The 17,582-nt window shown below is 36.5% G+C and overlaps 1 protein-coding gene across 4 annotated transcripts in view; it reads right to left on the reverse strand.

The window, feature by feature from the left end:
- Positions 1–17,582, reverse strand: part of HELZ (helicase with zinc finger) — a 91,479-nt gene that overhangs the window by 58,658 nt on the left and 15,239 nt on the right. For 3 of the 4 annotated variants that reach the window (XM_056333231.1, XM_056333156.1, XM_056333067.1), the window contains exons 2-10: positions 15,100–15,327; positions 13,248–13,284; positions 9,766–9,890; positions 7,222–7,278; positions 6,305–6,353; positions 5,800–5,875; positions 2,706–2,904; positions 1,509–1,616; positions 892–1,189 (exon numbers count right to left, since the gene is read on the reverse strand). In XM_056333231.1, the coding sequence (XP_056189206.1) occupies positions 892–1,189; positions 1,509–1,616; positions 2,706–2,904; positions 5,800–5,875; positions 6,305–6,353; positions 7,222–7,278; positions 9,766–9,890; positions 13,248–13,284; positions 15,100–15,309 (1,159 nt within the window). In that variant the 5' untranslated portion in view covers positions 15,310–15,327. The remainder of the gene's footprint in view (positions 1–891; positions 1,190–1,508; positions 1,617–2,705; positions 2,905–5,799; positions 5,876–6,304; positions 6,354–7,221; positions 7,279–9,765; positions 9,891–13,247; positions 13,285–15,099; positions 15,328–17,582) is intronic. The other variant, XM_056333304.1, reaches the window with a different exon arrangement.

Below are 17,582 nucleotides of genomic sequence, written 5' to 3' on the forward strand. Positions count from 1 at the left end.
TGCTTACATCCCAGTGCTACAATTCTGTTTCTTTGGTGTTTGTATCTCTCAATTTTTCATTAAAAATTACCATACTGTATCCCACTCCCTTGCTTGCTGCCAAGTGACATAGTGACCTATAGTAAGCTTTCTTAATCTTTTAACCCTAAATCAAAGTGCTTCCTTCTTTTTGCGCCTCTTCAAATATCTTTTAGTCTACTGACATCTTTCTGATAATGTGGCTATTTCAGGTTTGACTTGAAAGGCACAGATCAGTTTCATAAACTTATAATAACATGCAGTTAAGTTTTGTTTTCCTTGAAAACACACAAATATATAGTTACACTTTCTTTTATGTTTTCAAACTTCATGTCAACAGCAATTCATTGAGTTACAAGCCTATGCTTCCCCTCTTGCCTTTGACAACCCTAGTCACATATTGCAAGGGGAGAAAAATAAACCAAAAAAAACCCAAACAAAGAAAATAAACAACTTCTCAGACAAACTGCTTTAATTAAGGCATGAACTACCAGGTGTGTTCTTATACAGAAACACTTCATCTCTCTACTGACCTTTTTCTGTGTGTTTAACTTTTTCATCAATACAAAAATAGTCATAAAAAAATAAACATATGTGAACTTCCAGTGCTGTCTTCAGACACATAACAAACTAGAAATTCTCAGCATTCTGACAAGATTTAGGAGCCATATGCTGACAGACTAACAGTCATACTCCAGCTATCTATCTTAGTTAAGCTTTTGTCCACTATTTACAATCATATATCTGATGAACATAACACAGAGTAGAAGACATTCATCAGCTGTTAATACAGATGCTGTTCTGCCCAGAAATATGGGAAGAAATGGCATGAAAGATTTCCACTATTCCCAAAAATTTTTTTTAATACATTACCTTCAGTTGAAGCAGCATCAATCATTACTCGTTGCATGAGGACTGGTTCTAATCCAAAGTCAAACACAACAGTTTGGCGAAAAGTTCCAAAGATTTCTGTGTTAAAGGCTATACTGACTTTGTATATATAATGATCTATTCCGTTCTGGACCATTTTTCCTCCTATCCATTCCTGACAGTTTTCTGGAACTTCTTGTGATACCTGGGTAGTGCTGTCTCCAGCAGATATTGCAACGATACTAAAATGTGGACGATGGGCATCATAAAGCAATGCCACTCGATACAGCATTCTTGCAGGCTATAAAAAAAAGGCAAAGGTTGAAATGACACTGTGTTGGAAAACTGAAATTATCTCAGGAATATCTTCATTTGCAACCAGATAATGAGAGCTGCTAAGAACTCTCAACTTCTCAGAGCAGGTACAAGTCCTGCCCGCTTTCCAGAAATCTGGGCAGTCGATATGTAATCACCAGAGCTGCTGGGAAGAGAGAGAGGAGATGGTGCTAGGAAGTGTCTCTGTTTTAAGAAGAATTATGCAATTGAAATATTAATTGCAAAAGGCTATGGGCTGCATTCTAGTTATAATTGACTCACGTTCAAAAGATAAGTAATCCTACCTTACAAGTGAGAGCAAATGTCCATGTCTGATGAGACTTTTTGGTGGTGACAGTTACCGATAGCTCAGGGTTATGTTCTACTCTCACTCCTTCTACACATTCACTAAGCTAGATTAAAAGAAAAAGAAGATAACATTAAACTTCTACAGGCAGTATCAAAACAAAAACACTTGGGAAAAAGTAGAATTTTTTAACAGAAAGTGGAAAGTATTCTTTCCTGCACTGTGTAGAATTGATGCAAGTCCTGTGTAGGAATTAATAAAAGTATGTGCTAATTCAGAGAGACCAGCAAGCCAAATTACTAGATCATACTGTGCAAGCAAAGAATATAATAATTTAAGGACAATTAACCGCAGGACTTGTTTTTCAAAAACCAACTTAATTGTAAATGTTTGAAGTAGAATGCTATTTTGTTTGGAAAGAAGGATCTGACACAACGAGGCCCAAAGACTGCATTTCCAGAAGACCCCAGATCTCACTGACGTCAATGAGACTACTAGAGACACCAGGAAACCAGATTCAGGCTTTCTACTCATTAATGCATTCTGCAGAAAGTCCACTCTTCCCAGATTTTAATCAACAATAGATGGACCGAAAACTCCTTAGGGTCAGTGGTAAGTAGAGCTGGTCGAATGCCACGACAACACTCTCTGGATTTCCAAACAGCTGCTAAAATTGATTTATCCATACCCCACACTCTTCGGTATTCAAACGTTTTTGAACGTTTGGGGGATTGGCTTTTCTTCATACAAGTGCCTGCAGTCGCAAGCAAAGACAAGGAGCCATGCACAAGCAAAAGTATTCTCCACTAAGTCATGAAAGCTTCGCCATTTATTGTTCCCCAGTTTAAAAAGTTCTGCCATCTAGTCAAGGAACAGGAACAATACCATGAGACTTGGATGACCCATCCTGCACTGGGAGTAGTAAATATGCAAAATGCACAAGCTGTGAGTAACCCACAAGCTGTTAATTCACAAACTACTGAATTCCTGAAAAGACTGAGTACATTTGCAGAAATCAGCCTAAGTCTCTGGTATCTTTGCAAGAAGACATACGGCAGGATGGAAAGGGGAGCAAATTGGTTGGACAATTTCTTGGTAAGGAGTAATTCGACCAGCTCTGATAGTAAGGGCCAAAAACAGGCTCATCTGTTAGTTTTAAATATGAGCACATAGGGAAGTAGTATATTTTCCTTACCACTTTCTCAGGAGATAACGAATTCATCCATTTCTCAATCAAGGTTTCCATATAACTGCCCGAACATTGTTTGTTTTCCTTCTGCTGTTTTAATCTGATCAAGCGGGAAGCATATCGTTTTTGCCATTCTGTTAGCTCTTCCTGGGAATGTGCTGAAGTACACTGTGCACCGTACCTGCAGATCCCTTGCTCTAAAAATCTACATAAAATAGGAAAAACGATTATGCCTTGAACTTTTCGGTCTCCAATTAAAAAGAAAAATATAAAAATTTTACTTTTAAAGCCAGAAGGACATTCTTTAAGTCTCTTTCACAGAACTAAAGGCAGTTTAGTTCGTGTGAACTGATTTGGAAATATATACATGTACGCAGCACTTTGTAAGAGAGGTGGCAGCCTCTCTTAGTTCAAACTTCAGAAGAGTGTATCAAATTTCTTTGAAACATAGGGGAACAAAAGTCTTCTTAAGAAATTTCCAGCTTCAAAGAATCAAGTGTTTGTACAGAAATTAACACAATGAGATCATGGACCATCCCTGAAATGACTAGGCATTGTATTAATATGAATAAAACACTGTTAATCAAGGGTAAAGGGAAGACAGAGCATAATTTCCTCCAGTAGTTACATTATTAGCTGATAAATACTCAGTCAGCAGTTTTTCCTGGAGCAACAGTGACATCACATGGTCCTTTCTACTAAATACACCTACACAGAAATCACCTCAAGAAAAGGTTTCATCCTCTTCTTCGTAAACAGTGTATCAGTCTAAAAGGATCTATTTTTGCAGAGGTGAAGGATTTGATAAATAGTACATTTTTCATTTAATGGCATGTGTTGCTGCATTAAAATTAATGATATTCAAAATGCCTGTATAAAATTTAAGCATTCTAGTTCTAAGAATTTACTGCAAGTCTGGGCAAATGCCTATATAACTTGGAAACTATTTTTATAATTAAACTTTGTATTAAAATTGTAAAACACAAGGCAGTAGTTTCACCATCATTCTTCAAAACTGAAGCACTTAAAAAATAGATGACAAAATGAAGAATAAAATGGGGAGTGGGGTAAGTTCTGTAGGTGCTAAGAAAGTACAGGATATACAGAATAAACATCAGGCCAGGAGGCTGTTTTGTTCGTTTTGCATAAGGAGACTATAAAGAGTTAATTTAAGCATCATGTTTATAATAAATAAAGCCAGACAGGCTGATCTCTGTCAGGATATTAAGTTTACAGAATCTTTGTAAACATAACATCATTTTAATTTCATGTGGATATCTACATATACTAAGAATCTCTTCCTACAGTGATGACTTACTGTAAAAAAGAAAGGATGCACCAAGACTAAATTAATACAGTAAGTCAGGACCCCACATCATTGAGAAACACAGCAGAAGGGGATCAGTGACTAAATAATCTCTCCGTAATATACTACATAGTGTAACATGAATTAGAACATGAACTCTGAGCTACGTGACAAAAACAAGTTAACACCTGACTGTATGAAAACCTTGCAGCAGAAGGACCTGGATACCTAGGCCACACTTGTATCAGTGGTTATCATTCGATTTAGCATACACTTTTCCTTTAAATTTAAGTCTTTAAAGGTTTGTGTGCCCAATTGTAAATAAAATAAGCATGATATATATCATTATGTTACTAAAGACATTCCCAGGCTTAAGTTGCTTAATATATTTCAAATGAAAATATTTTCCTTGGCAGTCAATTTCAGTAGCTCTGTTTTAAATCTTCCAATTCCCCATTGCGTTAGAATGCTAAAGTACGATTATGATTTTCATGGCCCAAAGTAAATGGAGTGAAAGCATAAAAAAATTGTTGACGTGTTCTTATTAGCTACATAGCAGATTAAAAATCAAGTGAGTTTCCTTTTCGTTATTTAACTGGAAAGCATATTACTTTAAAATTTTTCATCATTATGCAAGCTTTGCAAGTGCTCATTGTTCATATTTATAACAGACAGGTTTTTTCTCATTTTTAGTTTCTTATTTAATACCTCCTGCAATTCCATAGCTTCATTAACTAGAATAAATATGCTGTACTGCTGCTTTATGGCACACAGGGGAAAAATAAACTGCAGCTTCAAAAATTCATATTCAGTACCTGTAACTGCCTCCTCATAAGGAGCTAAAATCTTTAGCCCATGGTCAGAATGATACTGTTCATATGGATTTGCTGATTAAGGCATATCCTCCTCACTGTAAGAGTTAACAGTGGGCATAAAGCTAATTACAGCTTTAGTGGAAAAAATGTTTCAGAGCAATAGTTGGAAGCATGGTACAGATGTTGCTCAACATAAAATCATCGCTAAAATCTGTAAATATCTGCTTTTTAAAAATTGCTGAATACGCACCAGATACAATAAAAGTCAACAACAGCTGCCAAGATTTGGCATCTCTAGAAAATCATGCCAAAAGCAGCCTAAATTCAGCAATTCAGTTGTGTAATTTAAAAAGGTCAGATTCCTGCTTGCACTTCCAAAATAATTTATTTGCATCAGTTACATATATGGGAGAATCAAAGGCATGATGCTGGTTCCTCCCCATTTATATTAATACAGTTTGACTTAAGTAATGATGATTAACAGCACAAACTACAGGCAATACTGACTAGATGACTGGAAAAGACAAGGAAGAGAAACTCCAATACAAGCCATCGGATCTTCAGCAAGGCAATTCACCTCTGTGTACCTGAGCTTACACAAAATGGAAATAATGAGATCTGGACGGAAATTCCATAAACATTTCTTTATCTGGAGACAAAGCTCATCTATCAACAAAGCCCATTCAGCTGAAGGCATGCACACCCTCTCTGATGTCAAAGCACACCTCACTGTGCTTCAGTTTGCTAACACTGTTGCCTGTGGGAATTTTTCACATCTCTGAAATTATACAAATTAGAAAGTTTATAAATGCAAGTGCTTCTGGATAAACTGACCCTTCTAAAAATCTGTGAACGAATCAACTCCTGTTCTAACAAGTACCTTCATTTTGCTGACCTCTTAATCGTTCTGTCAGCAGCTAAATAAAAGAGGAAACATTATGATCCCTTGGAGAATGTTGATATAAAGCACTGACTTTACCTTTTACATAGTGTATATTCTTCACTGCTTGTGACTCCCCTGGGTGGAGGGCGGAACTGCCAGCCATCCCGGGACCCTGCAGAGTAGTCAAACCATAGATTATTTTTCTAATTGCCAAGTTTTTCTGAGTCTGGCAGTAGCTGTCCAAGGAACCACATCTCTAAACATCAAACCAAAGTGTATTTGTACACAAGCAAAATTACCCACCAAAAATTAATTTTTAATCCCTAACAAATTTATTTGAAACAAAGGTCCAAAGGTTATGGAGGCAAGTTTCAAAAAATATGCAGAATGGATCAGGCTCTGATACAGTGCTTTGACCAATGAACAGAAGTTCTGCCTTCAAATTCAGTCAATAAGGATATAATTCTACCACATTTCCCAGGGCTCATCACAATAGTCAAGCCCCTTTTTTGCTTTCTGACTACTATGCAGCGCTGAGCACTGAGCAGAACCCAAGTCTTCTGACTGTGAAATCAAGTAGCTTTATAATTGAGTTCCATACCTTCTTCTAAATCTTCTACATGATATCCTGACGGTACTTTACCAGCTGCCTACAATTATATGAAAAAAACCCACAGTTATAAAGGAACACAAAACAATTTCATCAACAAGAACTGCTTTAGCTTCTTCGCTGTCAAAATATGGTTTAGAACAACCAATACAAAAATATTAATTACCACTCTGAAAACACTTCCAGTTACAAACATGAATTTCATATTAACCTAACAACTGGTCTACAGACGTTGATAAAAGGAATTCTGCCAGAAACACCGAGTCCACTCATTGTTAGAAGAAAATTTTAGAGATTTTTACAAGACCAAATTCCATCTTTTTCTATGATAGTTTTACTGTGAACTGCAGTGAAGTTTTTAAAAGGCCAAAGGTCTGAACTGTATTGAGATGTCATTGAGCTTTGAATCTACATTAAAAATAAAGCCCAAATCAATGACAAAGCGTAAGGGGAAAGAGAAGAAAAAAAGAGGGAAAAGAAAGAAGTAGCAATTTAATCAACAGATGTGACAAATTAACCTCTAATACAAAAAAAGGTAACTGAGAAGGCATTTACATTTGTTAACCAATTTCTTAAGACACATTTATTACTTCAGAATCATTTCCAACAGAGAAAAATATAATAAATAATTAAGAAATACAGATCTAACCACTTTGAATTCTTTCTACTTGCTACTTCAAGAGTCAACAACCTATTAGCATCTTCCTCTATTTTCTCATACATCATGCAAGATTGTGATGAAAGGCTCCTGAATAGGTAGGTGGTAAAGACCAACAGACCACTGGCAATAATGATGTCTGAACCAGTATGTTCACGGTGAGCCCGGATCTCCTGGGACACATGAAAACAAGCCTTTCAGCTGTTTCAGGTACTGCTCATTATTTTCCCAATAATATGCTCATTATTACCTCTGTTTCAGCAAGAAGTGTTTTCAGCCGTGTCAGATCCTTAGTTACCATCCCGTTCTGGGGGAGAAAGAATATTAATACATCAAACACATAATCCTTCACATGCATCAAACCACCAAATTCATTTCTCCCCCCACACCACCACCAAGGAGAAGGGCAAGAAGGAAAAATGAGTTTGACTTACAAGGTGCAATTTTAAATGACAGAGACTACGTAACACCAAAGCAAACATCAGGGTGAAAAAGGGAATTCACTGGCCAAAACTAGCACTAGACTTACAGCAAGTATCACTACAGGACAAAGCAGGAGAGCAGTGTACATAGCACAGCTTGGGGGAAAAAAACTTCTTATGAAGTTTGGCTGCCATTCAAGATAAATATTAATAGCTATAATGTTTATTGATTGCTATCCTCCAGAACAGTACTCTACATGCACAGTAGCCACAGAGGCAGCACAGCCCAACGGACAAGGACTCAGGAGATCCGTGCTCTGTTATCAGCTTGGCTACTGGACTGCTGGGTGACATTAGGCAAGTCCCTTCACCTCTCCACACCTCAGTTTCCCATCTGCAAAATGGGGCCTGTGAGACTGACTGTCTTCACAGAGCACTTTGCAAGCTACTGATGAAAAGCGCTACAGTGAACCATATGCTACGGTTACTGAAACACTTTGGCTCTAAAGGAATTAATATAATAAACTTGCACTGCTGTTGCATTGATGGATTCATTTCTTCTTAAGAATCTACTTTACAGCTTACTAATTTCTACAATTTCGTAACTCCTCTGAGTAACAATTTTTGAGTTTTCACTAAAAAGCAAAGATTAGCCATGTAACTAAAAATAACTGCATATTCAAGTACATCTGAAGTAACACTCTTTCAAAGTTAAGTTTATCTGAAATATATAGCTAAGTAACCATTTCACAGTCATTTAAGTCAAAACTTTGATTAAAGGAACCAAGACCTGTGGTTTTTCTTTCAATAATCTCTTGAGAAATTTAATTAATTGCTACTACATTTGTTACGACTCCTACACATTTTGACTGTGCTACTGAGCAGCAGAAATTACTCTCTCTGCTGAAAACAGACACTCAAGAATCCTCACACTTAGGCTTTTTTCAAAATGATTTTTCACTTCTTCAGTAGAAGGCTACAAACTGAACCTGTTGAGCTTAAACATATTAAGGCACAAAATTTTTTACCAAGAATCATTCTCTTAAGTCACTGGGGACGAAACTGGATGGATTCTAACTCTTCAATAAATTAAGTCCAAAACTTTGTTTCATTTCTTCTCTTAGACAATGGCAAAAGTCAGTAAATCAGTTGCTGATTTTTATTCCTACTGAAAACAACTGTGTCTAATAACCTAAAGCTTGTAAAAATCTCTCAAACTCTGCTTTGGTACAACACTCTGGAATTATATATGAAGGCACCTCTATTTGCACAACAATAGCTCAGACTAAGGGCACTGTACGTTTCCTGCGATAAGGAGCTTTTGACTATTTTACTAATTTTTCCTAAAGGCAAGTTTCCTTCAACCTCACCAGGAATTTTTCAATGAAACATTTTTTTGTTAGAAAACACCAGCCAGACAAAGAAAAAACCCTTTTCTTTACATAAAAATAACCAATGGCAGGGGGGGAGGGAATTCAGGATATATACCAGACAAACAAACAGAACTCCCTAGTAAAAACAACCTACTGATTAAGTTAAGCACCAAGATGTAGGAGACATTATCCAATTTCAAGGTAACTCTCCTACGACAGTTTCTGATGTCACTTACAAGTTCCTCATGGTCTGACCAGAACTTTTTCTCTGTGCTATGACCATGTTTCTGGATTTAGCATCACCAGCAGTTCACGATGATGAACTGTGTGCTGTTTATTCTAGACTACTGAAATAAAAAGGAAACCATCCTTTGGAGACTTACATATGTCCCTAATCTTCCCCATATGAGTAGTCACATAAGAGCCAAAACAGTTACTTACATGTATGGAGTTAAAAGCATCTTTAAAAGTTTTGACAGGTCAAGGGTAAAAATAGCAGCTTTGAACTCAAATCTTTGTCTTTGTCTTGAAATGTAAAGCTTTTTTTTTTTTTCTGAAAAGCTTTTCATGCTGTCTTACAACTTATCATGGGCCAGTTATTTAAAAGTCCTACCAATAATTTTTCTCCTTTCATGGCTAAACCTCCTGAAGCACATACAAAATGGTATCAGGTGCAATTTCAATGTAAATCTCAAGCTTTTGCTTACTTTATTTTTTCCTAGCCAATCACACAAATATGGAAATTATTTTGCATTCCCTGAGGATTCAGAGCCAACAACAAAAAAACTTTGCACAATCATAACAACTCTGAAACACTGGTAAGGCAACAACCTAGGTATCCTGATAACGTATACTTATCTTTGTCTTTTTCATACAAGTAATTTTTGTTGTAACCTGCCAGTCAAACATATGTTCAGAAGTTTGTTATTAAACACATTTTTTAAAAAGGAAATACAAAACTACTTTTTATATTATGCAGACTGCAGCAAACCCACTTACCAGTGATTCACCCATCAGTGATTTGGAAAGAACATTAGACACAATTTGCAGCTTCCCTTTAAGATGCATGCAGCAGAGCACTGCACGGAAAGATCCATCTCCCTTGGCCAGCCCCTCTCCCAGCACTGCAACACAAATCAGCAACTATTAGCTTCATCACAGCATACATTTAAATAAGCTATATACAGTTTTCCTTCACCTTTAACATGAAAATAAAGTCTGAAACCTGGGTTGAATCCATGGCTTCTTGGAAAGACAAGTCTTGGATGTAAAGGAAGTATTACTTATTCTTGTCTAACACTAACTTGAAACTTGTCTCCCACCATCTAAAAAATGCTGTACATGAGCTCAAAAAAGGTTTGTGATGTTTACATGCTAAAATAGACAAATACGGGAATGGTAAATTCAAATATCTGACACAGACACAAAGGACCTCCTCTTCACAGAAAGGATAAAAAAAATAGCAACCAACAACCTCGCAGTAACACAAACATGCTCAGGAAGATCCATTCATGCTCACAAAAAGCATGCCCTGTCGTTTCCAAATATAGCTAACCTCCTCACGGTCAATTCCTGCTACTTTAAAAGGGCTTTTATTCACTTAGGCTGTAAAGTGCAGGATATAGGAACGATTGTTTGAGTCCAGAAATTTACAGGCTCCATGTAACAGAAACCTTTCCTAATGCTTTCTAGCACTGGATCAGATAGCTAGCCAAACAGACACTTTCATTGACACTTCCAATAGTGAAAGGACTTATTTCACAATATAGACGTGCTTCAGACAAGCAGGAGTAACACTTAATCATATATATTACCTGTCCAGAAAACGAAATGCCAGAGTGACTAAAAAGCTAGTAAGCTAAGCATATGAGTTGAAAAGAAGGCTGGACAGTTGTCTAAAATTACAAAATTTTAATATATATTACTGTTATTGCAGGCAACATCAACATCTGTGTTTATACTGCTACTCACGCAGATGCAAACAGCTCCTGTTAGTACTAACAGGAATTTTACACTGATCACAACTTCAGGATTACATTTTAAAATAACAAATCAAAACTCCTCACTCAACAGACATTCACATGATTAACAGAAATTGCATTAAAGACTGAAGCAAAAAAAAACAGTCCCACAGAACATTTACATAAAAAACCCTAGAATCTCTTCCATAAAAAAACCTAGACATCTCTTCAAAACAAAAAGGTAACTAAATCCTCTTTATAAAGTGCCTCAAAGATTAGTCTGAATTCACCACTCCGATGATACTGACCGCATTTCCAAAAATAGAGCTTTACTTCCCAAACCAGAAGCAGCAGCACCAGAAATAGCTTTAACATGTCTGACAGTTTGCTATTTTAACCTCAAAGATTAGATGTCCAATTATGACATTTTATATTATTAACTGTATAGTATCACCAAGCTAAAACATACAGTTGCACATAAAAGTTTCAACACATTAACCAGTACCTTTTGGTAAAGGTTTGTGGAAACATTTAAGAGATTGTAAGTTATCATCATTCCTTGTAACAGTGCAAGCAGCATACTATAAAGAACATCTATTTCTCCAGCTACTTCAAAATGTACTTATCATTCAGGTTAAAATAAAACACTGTCACAGGTATGCAACATGTCAAGTCTTGTAAAAAGACAGAACAGCAGCTTGAATAAAACTTTTGCCTATTAAAAAAAAAATTGTATCAAGGAAGTGTGAGTATCAGGTAGTCCACACCAGGGTTGTTTCCTCCCAAGGATATTTCAAACCTAAAAACCTTCAAGATCATAAACTGTCAGATGCTGGGCTACTGTTGATAACAGCACATTATAGGCAACCACAACCAAATAGTTCATTCATATATTCAAAAAAATTGGTGGGTGGGTATATACAAATATATACACACACACAACATTTTATATACAGACACACTTAAATATGGCAGTAATAAGGTGAAAAATTATCTGGAAATAATATTTGCAGAACATGATGGCATGAAATAAGAAAATTAACGTTAAATTGGATGCTATTTCCTTGTTACTAATACACATTTGAAAGCTGTTTTCTCTACTTAATTAAAAAAAAAAAAAAGTAGAGATCAGCGCTTCTATTCCACCCACTTCTATGCCCATCCAGCAAGAGAAGAAAAACAGTTCAACATGACCATTTCTTTGAGATACTTGTAACTGACACATATGCCAATAAAAGTTTTGAAGATGAACGTCACCCATCTAACCCTATGACGAACCCATCAGATGTCATCAATGAGAATATTATTCATTAAACTTCATTCTCCCTCCTACCTCCTTTAACCATCATTCATCTTTCCGTATGTGTCTCTCTTCCTTTTATTTGCCATCATGAAAGACAACTGTAAGGTTAGTCAGAATATTACACCCTTGGCATGTAGCAACAGTTAAAAGAAGCAGCTTTAAAAAAAAATCCAGAATATTTTAAGAATGGTACTGATTAAGCCATGTTCAGCCTTTTCGAATTTGTTAAACCTTAATTTTACACCTACACAAAGCAAGTTTACTTTTCTTAGTTACGTTTTATGGACCTTCACAAGCAGGCTGCACAGCCCCACAAGTGCCCCAGACTATGACTTGAGTATCAGTGAAGACAGATGCATTTAAAACAAAAAACCAAGCAAAGAAAAAAAAAAAAAAACAACTAGGAAAACCCACACAAAACCAGAAAGGAACAATTTAAAGGTTATCATCGCTAGCACAGGAATGCCAGAATAGTGTATCACACAGTCTGTGTAACAAAACTGTGGTTTGAGGAAACCTCCTTTCAAATTCAAGAGTAGTTAAGGTACTAAAAACTGAAAGGTGGGATCTACCCACCTTTTCTTTCCAAATCTAACTGATAAACTCTGTTCCAACACTTACCAAACGCAGCAGAGTTCTCAGTGAGTTTTGAATCACTTGCATTATACATGAACAACAGAACATTAGGAAGGATGGTTAATTCCTTTAAAAATACCCTGACTGAACAAGGCAGTGAAACATGAAAGGCTCAACTTCAATGTGACATATGCACATTTGGAAGCTTTAACAAATAGGAATATATGTAAGTACACCATCTTGACGGTCTCTGAATCAAGTCCCAAAATGCAAACCAAAATATCCTCCCTGTCCCTAGGAAGAAAGACAGAACTATCAGCTGTCTTTATCTTCACAAGAATCCTAACGCTATCAATTCATCCTACATTTGTATACTGAAATATCTATTAGGCAAATAGCACCACTGTGCCAAAGACATGCATTTGAGTTCTGGTACTTGAGTGTGAGTTACAAAATAGTGAGAGCTCTCAAAACAGAAAAAGTAGAAAAAGTATTATCAAGTAGATACATAGTTTTAACCAGGGGAAAAAAGAAAAAAAAAAACATTGTTAGCAAACTAACAAATCTGGGCATCAGTTTTAAAAATTCAGACAACTGACTGCAATTCATAACACTATAATAAAAAAAAGAAATAAGCATACCATGCCTACAGTCTTCATCTGCTTGCCCATACTTTTTCTGAAAGGTAAAACATGAAAAGTTTAAAAATAGCATTATTCCAGTTAGCATAAACAACTACATGCTTGAGTTACAAGTCTCTTAAAACTTTTCAGAATCCGTTACACCTCATCTTTTCCTGGGTGGAAGATGTAAAAAACACCAGTCACATGTCAAATATAATATTATTGATTCTTAGAATGCTGACTTTTTCTCAAATTCTCAGCAAACTGACATTTTAAAAGAGGAAAATGAATGGGCAAAGGTGTATGTTTTATATGTGTTTGTATGTGGCTCACAACATCTCGGAAAAAATACAAAAACATAACTTCCTATTCTAGCCACTGTAATTTTTTTTACACTTGCACTAACATGGTACTGTTGAAATTTGTAAGGTATGTATTTTATCTTGCACTGTCTTAACACTGGTGATGTTAAAAATCACTTTTTTTAGCAAAACAAGAAGGACAATTTGGATTTTTTTTTCCTTTACTTTTTAAAAAAATTATAAACCTTCAAGTATCTATATAATTCAAGCCTTTAATAGGAAGGTTTTGATTACAAGTATTTTTCCAGAGCCCCTGAAGACTTACTGCAATAATTTACTATGATGAATATCCAGAGAGGTGTCTCGCAGGATTTGCAACAGCATCAATGTCAGGAACATATTAAATACTGCTAAGCACCTCTCTGCATATTGGCCTATGTAAATAATTTTGAGGAGTCAGGTCTGTAACAAAACAACTTCCATTAAACTAAAAAAACAAAACAACTTCAGTTATTTCTGAATTTCTTCCCCTGAAGAGCCATAAGATAGTCACCTCTTAATTTAAGAAGTTTCCCAATTCTTGTTTTGCACACAGAGTAGTCCAATTCAGCTCCCTATTTAAAGAATGCTTAAAAATGCTCCCTAATCTGATGGGCAAGGTTTATCTTAAAGCTGTCCAGCAAGGTCTTACAACTTGGCCAAACTTTTTCCACTTGAGATGAAATTGTTCATACCCAATACATGAAGATTTGGGGTGGACAAGACCCCTGTATATCTGTTAATAACATTTCCAGAACAGAAAAATACAGAAAAATGGAGGTTCATTAAGCAGATTATAGGTTTATTGTTAAGCATTGTAATGTCCTTTCCTTAAAGGAACTGCACATCTGTGATACTTTAAAGGAAGGACACAAATTTGCAATGGGATCATCTATAATTCAGGGTTATGCCTCTTCCTTGCATTTACAAACCTTTACCAAGACCCCAGTTTTCACATTTCCATTAAAAATCTGCCAGAGTCGTAGAGTTACATCTTTCACCAGATATGCTCTAGCTTAGCAGTGAAGAACTAGTATATGATCAAGTATTAAAAGATTAATGTTAGGCCTATGCTAACGGAGCTAAATCAGGTAAGAACCAGCTACCTGAATTCTGCTATTTCCTAACATTGTTTTTTTAAATATTTAGATTTGCTAGCTTAATTTCAAGCTTTTTAAAGGTCAGGTAATTTGGTATGTAATTCAGCATAACTGTACAAACCTAATACCCTAAAACCAGACAGTTTGCCTTCCTGGAATTTTTTATTATTTTTTTTAAGTATTTTTCTTCATTCTTTTAGAGCACTGTGATTCAGACCCAAACTACTTAAGAGGTCCCAATCCTGAAAAATAAACAGATCAGAGAAAACTACGAGACAGAAGCCTCATACATGCTTTAGCAAGAGAGATGCTGTGGCAAAGCAACATGCCAATCCCAGGAAAACGCTGAAACTTATTTAAAACTTGATGGTACAAGATACTTGATTGTGCTTTCCAGTTCACTAGGTACTATTAAAGAGTCACACTCACAAGTTGTAAAAAGGAAGCAATTCTATACAGAAGAGTCTCGATTTTGATGCGGTCGATTTCTGCCTGGCATGCCTCCGGGAGGTGAGCTGGGGGGTACTGGCTGAGGGAAAGGAGAGCCTCTGTGCAATGCTTCACTGCCACTTCATAATCCTGCTGCTTAAGAGATTCACATGCTTGTTCACATGACTTCTCTGGTCTTCTGTCTGCCATGACTCAGGGACAGAAATCCTAGAGTGGGGGCAGAGGGGATGATAAAATGTTGGTTAGCTGCATAATGGCAGTGACAATTTGCCAACCAACTTCCATTCCCATCTCAAGGTGCAGCACCACATCCCCTTCCTTCTGTGCCATCTGCATTTCCTATCCCGAGCTTTCTCACTAACTAACCTCTTCCCAGTCTTTTCTCCAGCGCTCCCAGCTCTGTTTCGATTCTAATTCAAGAAGGTATTTAAGCCTGTGACTGATTTTAAGAATATAAGTAGCGCTTTCAAATTTTAAAGTCAGCATGGATTTAGGCACTTGGCTACATAGAGGCTTTCGGGTCTTTGCTGGCAACATGATCTTTGCTTTGGAAGTAACACAACTCATCCACCAACTGCCCCTTCTCCAAGCCTGCAGCCATTCACTCCAAGACACCTTTCCCTTCAAAACACTTCTCACCTACGCTCAGGGGACAGTCGCTCGCTCTGGCTGGGTGAAGCACAACAGGGAAGGACAAAGATGTACGAGAAAGAAGTGGAGGTCAACAGCAAACCACTTGTCTCTTCCTCCAGCTGGGCTACTTCCATTCATGCCTCAGAAAGTCTAGATACCCCTGCACACCAACACCTTTGTGCAGAACTTCTTAAATAATTTTAAAGCAAATATTGGGGAGGGTTGAAACAGTCATGATAAAAATCTGTATGCAAGACAGACAACATTATCTGCCAGTAAACTGAGACAAACGGTTATCCACTATCTACACCACCCGCAGAAAAGCAAAGCACTTCTGTAATCTGACTACATTATCCTTTGACGTAATATTTAAATATATTATACATATCCCTAGAGACACTATACTTTAAAGCAGACTTGACACTGACAAAAATGTGTTCTGATAACTGAAAGAAGGAAAAATGTAATTCTCATTTTCATTTTTAGCAAACAGCACACTATCAATATTTATGTCTATATATCAACTATTACAATTGTCTCAACTATCTTTAGCCCATTTTAAAAATTCACTGCTAAAAAACTTCCTTTATGCTTGATCTTTTTAACCAAACTAAGGTAATGTACCTTCAAGAAGTTAATTGAAGGTCAAATAAATGTATTTTCTTTGTATGAAAAATAATTTGCTAACCCACTTCTCTCATTAACACCTGTGTAAGCAAATACACGGTAGAAATGTAAACCATACTTCCCATATGTTATGCGACACAGTGCTCTATGTGTTCCCTTCCATTCTTAAAATTTGATTTTCAATATTGATATAGAAACATAAAGGAAGATTGATTTTTCAAGACAATTTTGACTTAAGCCACCTTCTCTTTTACAACATTCATATAAAAAAATCTTATGTACAAAATGTATCTTCCCAAAAATGAAGGAACACAAGTATCAGTATTTTGCAGTTATCCTGATACAAATCTGTGACATATGTCTCTTTCTGTGATACTTAAGAATGACCTTGCAAAATATTACCCGATTCATGCAGGTAATTTCTTTTTCTATTAAAAATAAGTCCCCATTTTCAATCAGAACAGGAACAGGCAAGTAGGTTATGCATTTCCATACATATGAGTAAATTCATTCATGGAATAATTCCATTAAAGACACGCAGCTGGATCGCTTAAGCACATATTTTCAATCATATAAACGTCAGGTATTCTTAAGCTGTTTATGCAAGGATCCTTTCTAGATATAACTAAAAATTACACTCATTTCCATCTCACTAACATTTTAGGCCACGGTCCATTCTACAAATCTAGGATCTGCTTCAATAGTTAATTGATGTTTTTCTCATGTACACTCTGTTTTCCCCTAAGGGACTGAAAAGAGGGTTTCATGAACTCTGCTGCGCTGCCGGTTTCCTCACTTCCTGGCTGACATACAACCAAAATTCCTTTGACCAAAAGTCTGATCAAAGCTTCTGTGTTTATTCCCAAAACTGATTATACAGAGATCCCATCCTAACTGACCTGACCAGCATAACTGACAGGCGTCGGAAAACTGGGTTACCGAACCCTTCTCCAACATGGCGCCACGTAAAAGAAAAACATGTTACTTATCCGTTATCTTATGCTGGTTTGATACATATTGACCTTGGCTGTTTCAGGAGAAGCTGGATTTTCCATGCCCAGCAGTGGCCTACGGTACTGCAAAGGCCACACAATTTCTTTGGTCGACTTGAAAACTGAAGAGGGCAATTCAGAGGACATAACTGACCCTAAGCAAAAACCTGTGGATTAAGTGGAGCCAAGAGATGTCAGGACCTGGCTGTT

Source organism: Falco biarmicus, chromosome 1 (genome assembly GCF_023638135.1).
Source record: "Falco biarmicus isolate bFalBia1 chromosome 1, bFalBia1.pri, whole genome shotgun sequence".
NCBI classification, from domain to species: Eukaryota; Metazoa; Chordata; class Aves; order Falconiformes; family Falconidae; genus Falco; species Falco biarmicus.